The sequence below is a fragment of the Dipodomys ordii genome, unplaced genomic scaffold, assembly GCF_000151885.1.
Source record: "Dipodomys ordii isolate 6190 unplaced genomic scaffold, Dord_2.0 Scaffold17, whole genome shotgun sequence".
Lineage (NCBI taxonomy): Eukaryota > Metazoa > Chordata > Mammalia > Rodentia > Heteromyidae > Dipodomys > Dipodomys ordii.
Genome location: NW_012267233.1, coordinates 21399363 through 21405362, shown reverse-complemented (window position 1 = coordinate 21405362; position 6000 = coordinate 21399363). Strand labels below are relative to the sequence as shown.

The window sequence follows — 6000 nt, the reverse complement described above, 5'->3', positions numbered from 1 at the left end:
GAGTTCAGGCCCCACGACCAGACCCCCCCCAAAAAAATTATCTTGGGTAAATATCTAAGCTTGAAAATTTTCAGTTGTAGGTAGGTGTATGTTTAGTTGTAAAATAAATGAATTGATCTTTCCCCAAATGGTTGTGCCATTTTATGTAATTCCCAAGATAAGACTTCTCAACAAATGGAATTTGACAGATTTGCCAAAGTTAAGGTAATAAGATTTACAAGATAGAGTGTGGAAACTTTCATCAATTCAAGTAATAAAATATCATATTGAATATGTCTATTTTTGTGGTCAAAGTGTCTCATGCAAAAGAGTTAACTTTAAACATAGTAGTGTATTATCACAAGGAGCTGAGTACTTGGTAAAACTAAGTAATAACTTTATTTCTATACTTCAACAGGTTAAAATTATGTTTTGTAAATCTGAAAAATATAAAAAGTTAGGCAATACTAAGGTAAATGAAATCTGTCACTGTTTAAAAAAGAATATATAAGAGATCTAGTAGCTTTGTCAACTTTATTGGATTGAGAAATGCCTAAGACATTAGTAGAGCATGCCGCTGGGTGTCTGTGAAGGTATTTTAAGAGAGAATTGCCAATGAGAGGAATGCCTTGTCCGAAATATGAATGGTACCTTCCTATAGTCTGGAGGGCCTGGACAGGGGACAAAGGCAAACACCTGCTACGGTAGGAATTTTTCCTTTCTGCTTCCTGGCTGTGATGAAGTGAGCAGCTTCCTTCTCTTTTTCTCCTGTTTCTGTTGCTACACAGTAATGGACCTAGCCTATACAGGCTGTAACCTGTAAACCTATGAGTCAAAATTGTAAGATTAGTCTTATCACAATCCTTAGCATTGTCAATGCTTCAAATTTTAGCCATTGTAGTAAATGTGTATTTGATATAATTAGTATATTAATTTTCTGTAAAATTAGTTATTTACATCAAAATAAATACATAAAGAAATTTAACCCACCTTCTAAAGAAAATTACTTATTAATAAATTTTGGCTAGGGACCTATAGGTTTGGTTATAAACTTTCTAAGATTAGATTTATTCTCTGTCGGTTTCACTCTCTTTCTCTCTGTTTCTGTCTCTTGCTCTCTCTCTCTGTCCTTCTTAGTTCATGGGTCTTCTAACCATAAGTTTTAAAAAATAAATTCTTGTTAAAAGCTCTAAAATTTTAATCCCTTGTACATATCCAGTGTCCTTTAGGTAGGTAGTGTATTATTTTGCAAGATACTTTCTCTACTACTCTATCATATAATTTTTTCTCCACCTCAAGGGTGGAATGCTGACCTTCAATTGTGGTTTACTTTCTTCCTGCAAGGAAATTGCCTTAGAACATGTTCAATGTCACTTCATTGGAACAGAAATTCCTTAATGTCTACTTTATATCAAGCCTTCATATTTACATGAAGAAAACTTTTTTTTATAAGTATCTCAGTTGCCATTTACTGAATCCTGATTTTTTTGCATTGCATGTTTCAAATGATTTCTTTTATTTCCCAGACACTTGCATAGTTAACTGTCAAATTTTATTTATGATCCTTGTTATTCTCTGTTTAATTGAGTTAGTGGGTATATCTGACTCATAAACCTATAAAACCTTTCAGTAGTAAACTAATTAATCATTGCACCTGCCCTCTAAATAATTAACATTGTTCATTACTAGCCACCAGTATTGGAGATAATAAAAATCCCCTATTACTCAGATATTGAACATAAAAGCTTCCAAACTTTTTTGGTCATAATCCTGAGTAAGAAATGTATAACACAAGCCAGCCCAGGAAACACACATGTGCACACATGGACCCCTAGTATCAGAGAGATTGATATCTTCTATACTCTTACTTAAAAATACAGTGACCATACTACTGGGGTTTTACTGTTCATGAATTGGTTGCTATTGACAATGAAAAGACACTGACTTTAGAAAAATCCATGAACAGAAACAGAAACTTAAGAAGAATCAATAATAGCTTCTTTCAAAATTGAACTTACTTGTTTCCTTCACCATTATAAACCCATTTAGTTGTGCCAATTCCTTCATACTTTGAAGCACAGTAATAAATGCAGGCATTGATGTGCAGAATAAACAGCAAGTATCCAGTTGTTCGAATGATTCTGTCAGAGGGAATAAATGCACAGTAAGGATTCATGTGGTTTCTGGAATACAGCCTACTTTAACATTTTCTTTTTCTCTAACTCTCCACTGAAACCCCTTGTTTTAGATTTGCCAATTGTTAGCTCTCATTAGTACCATAGGAAGTGAAGGTACTTTGAAAGATTGTCTGACTGCAGTATCTTGAGTAGGACTGACAGAGTGTAAAAACCAAATATTCCCTTCTTTTCACAGATGGTGTAAGTCACTCTGTGAAAGACATGCCTCAAGGGTCACCTCTCCAGTTTGAGTCCCATAAAATATGTCATGCTGATTTAAGTGGCTATCTCTGAAAAGCTCTCCTGGGTCTTTATGCAACTATGAACTGTGACTAGAGGTCTCTGTGTAAGAAGTTTATAATAGCAAATGAATGAAACTTAGAGTACAAATCAATTGTCATGAGAGAGATGGAAAGCTGACTTACAAAAGAGCTTGTGTAACTTGCTAAATTAGGTAAGAAGTCCTATTTCTCAATCCAGTTTTCTTCTAAAATCTGGTATGATTTCCATGTTTTTCTCTTACTTGAAATACCCATATCTTCTTTAGAAATATACTTTATATAGCCCCAATCTGAAATTGTGCCATTTTCTTGAGTATGATGGCCATTTTATCCGAAGTGCTGCCTAAAATGTACCATTTATCTTTCTAGTTCCTGCAAGTATATAGATTATACATTACCTGTAGACATATGCTTTATTCATTAGAGATTCGAGGTGATGGTTAAACTCCAAAAATGAAGTATACTATGTGGAAAATATGCAAAAGAAATTTCAGAGTATATTAATTTCAGATTCTTCTAGCAGATACAAGTACATAAAACACATGCTATTTGTTACAGGCAATGATTTTATTCATATATCTCTAAAAGTCTTGAGTCTTGATCCTATTTAATAGCATTTTTCTGTGGGCAGTAGTATTTTGTAGCATGGAACACAGCTTCCAGAGCTTTTTGCTTTATGTCCCTTCTACTCACCATTTATAGTCTTAATTGTAGCAATTGTCTATTTCCATTTTAGTGTACAGTAGAACTCTATTTCACAATAATTAAATCACAATCCCCTAAACCTCAGTAAAAGAGGAAAAGCACAATGCAATACATTGAAGTCATATGTAGGAACTTCTATTACTGAGTATTAACATTATTTTAAAGCAAGATGTGGTATTTACTCATTTTTAGTGTATATTTTTATTGTAAAGATACTGTACAGAGGGGTTACAGTTACACGAGTAAGGTAATGAGTACATTTCCTATCGAGCACTGTTACCTCCTCCTCTTGACAACATATAAAGTCCACTAAGAGTTAGCTTCAGCTAGCCATTCTTCACAATCTTCAAAGGTGCAGTGAGAGTTGCCATTTCCCTCAAGGGTCTTTCCTGTTTATTTCTAACCTTATCTCAACTCTTATTGCCTTCATGCACTTCTACCCCTCTGCATCTCTTCCCTTTTCAATGCAGTGCAAGACAGGAGTAAAATCGTGAATCCCTGAGACATATGCCAGTCCTATTGGTATATATCTTACTATTTCTCAATCTTGGTTGCCTCTTCTGTAAAGCAAATGCAATTAGAGAACACACATGTCACATACACTGATAGCATTAGTGTGCTTGGCATTGTAGAATCTTGTAGACTGACAGGATGTTAGATTGCTTAGTTCAGAAAGTCACCCATTTCACTTAGCATCATCTCATATGGTCATATGATGATGCAAAGCGAAATGTATTGATAATGTACCATATGAATTTTTGTTTTTTGTTTGTATGTCCCCCCCCCATGGTATAACACCTGTTTTTGAATATACATTTTTTTCTAATTTGGGGAGGGGAAGAAAAATAACAAAATGCTGAAACAAGGATACAGGTTAACCCATTGTAACAATGAGATGTACAAGACACTATGTTGAAAATGAACTTTACAACTTGTGGGGGGAGCAGGGAGGAGTTGGGGAGGTGGGGAGGGAAGGGATGGTAGGGGAAAAACAAAGGAGGTGGCAACAATGCTCCATAAGAAATATACTCATTACCTTACTCATGTAACTCCTCTGTACAGTATTTTACAATAAAATATATACAAAAAATTTAAAAAGTTCACCCAATATACATGTGGGTGTAATAGAATATTAAGGATTGATATTAGTACATGTAATAGCCATAACTTTCAAACTAGAAATATAAGCAAATGAGCTGTTTCACTCTCCCCTCTCCAAATTCCTGAGTGAGAAAATATCCCTCAAATGCTCTGAGTATATTCATTCTAATTTGTAATTCTTTCTTTTGGGGCATCTGGACAAAAGAGAAATATTTTAAAATATAGTTTAAATGTTTATAGACAACATTCATACTTTTTTTGCATTTAGAACCTGAAGACAGATGATAGATATTCATCCTAGATATCCCTTCCAATAACATCCTTATAAGTAAGTGACATTCAGGACTTTAAAGCTGGGTAAAGAAGTACTATGTTGACTTTCATAATCTCTATTTTTTTTAAACAACTTAAGGCAATAAAAAGCTTTCTAACATTTTAGGTGTACAGAGGTGGGGTATAATGAGAATGTATTTTATAAGGTTTTATTCTAATGTCAGATAAACATCCAAATTCTTAGGCACCAAAATATTTCTGAAAGTAATTGTCTTTGAGCTAGTGCCTCCTGAAACGCTTGGGTAAAACTATAAATTGGATGAAGAATGGTTGGACCCTAGGCTGCATGGAACGTTTGTGCTCTGCTTCAAATTTATACTCATGTTATAAAGGAAAACAATAAGTGCCTAGAGTTGTCTTGAATATGTGGAAATATGGGTAGAACACATTATAAAGCATGGAAGGGAGGGCTTTTCTGCCTGATGTCCATCTGCTAGTTTGCTTCTAGCAAAGAATTTATAGTCAGATAAGTGTGATGAAGTCCAGATACTGCATCTCATCAGTAGATTTTTCTGAATAGATCGTCACCAACCCATTATTATTTCTTCATTTCTGATTGTAGGAATAGATGAGATCATTTATTCTTTTGGCAAAGTATGTAGCCCAAGGGTGTATTAAACAAGTGGCAGCTAGTGTGATTTGCTTCAGGATACACTAGTGTCACCATGCCATAGTATCTTTTCTTTCCAAGATAAAAAATGATAGTCAACTAAATTTTATAAAATCTTTTATGCTTTTTTAAAGGCTATCTTTGGAGAGTCAAATTATCCTTGCTATTCTTAAAGATTTATATGAAATTTCAAACCCTGATAGGTAACTAAAAAGATGATGTATTATGAAATATTCATGAAAATTTTAAGTAGATAATTTTATAGTTCTAAAATCAATATTAAACATATATCTTCAGAAGTCTTCCTCTTCTTCATGCCCCAACTATCCTGATTTGCCTTCTTTTTTCCATTAATTACTTTTATCCTTTCCTTTTTGTTTTGTTTTTGGTAGTCTTTAGGTATTTACTGGAAAACCTGGGTATTTTTTCCTTTCTTTGTAACATGGACAATAGTATTATGCTATAGATGGTTCTGTATCTAGCCTGTTTTACCTTTTACTTAGCAATTTAATTTGGAAGTCTTTCCATTTTACTCTGTAGAAAATCCCCTCCTTTTTGGGCATTTACCCAAATGATCACAAACAAGACCTTACTAAAGCTACCAGCACAACTATGTTTATTGTAGCATTAGTTACTATAGCTAAGATATGGAACCAACCCAGATGCCCCTCAGTAGATGAATGGATCAAGAAAATGTGGTATATATACACAACAGAATTCTATGCCTCCATCAGAAAGAATGACATTGCACCATTTGTTAGGAAATGGAAAGACTTGGAAAAAATTATATTAAGTGAAGTAAGCCAGGCCCAAA

At 34.0% G+C, this 6000-nt stretch overlaps 1 protein-coding gene across 1 annotated transcript in view; it reads right to left on the bottom strand.

Annotated features, from left to right (window-relative positions):
- Cngb3 (cyclic nucleotide gated channel beta 3) overlaps window positions 1–6000 on the bottom strand; it is a 147682-nt gene that overhangs the window by 70823 nt on the left and 70859 nt on the right. Inside the window, exons 12-13 of the mRNA XM_013012407.1 lie at window positions 2836–2900; window positions 1998–2120 (exon numbers count right to left, since the gene is read on the bottom strand). Of these exons, the coding sequence (XP_012867861.1) occupies window positions 1998–2120; window positions 2836–2900 (188 nt within the window). The remainder of the gene's footprint in view (window positions 1–1997; window positions 2121–2835; window positions 2901–6000) is intronic.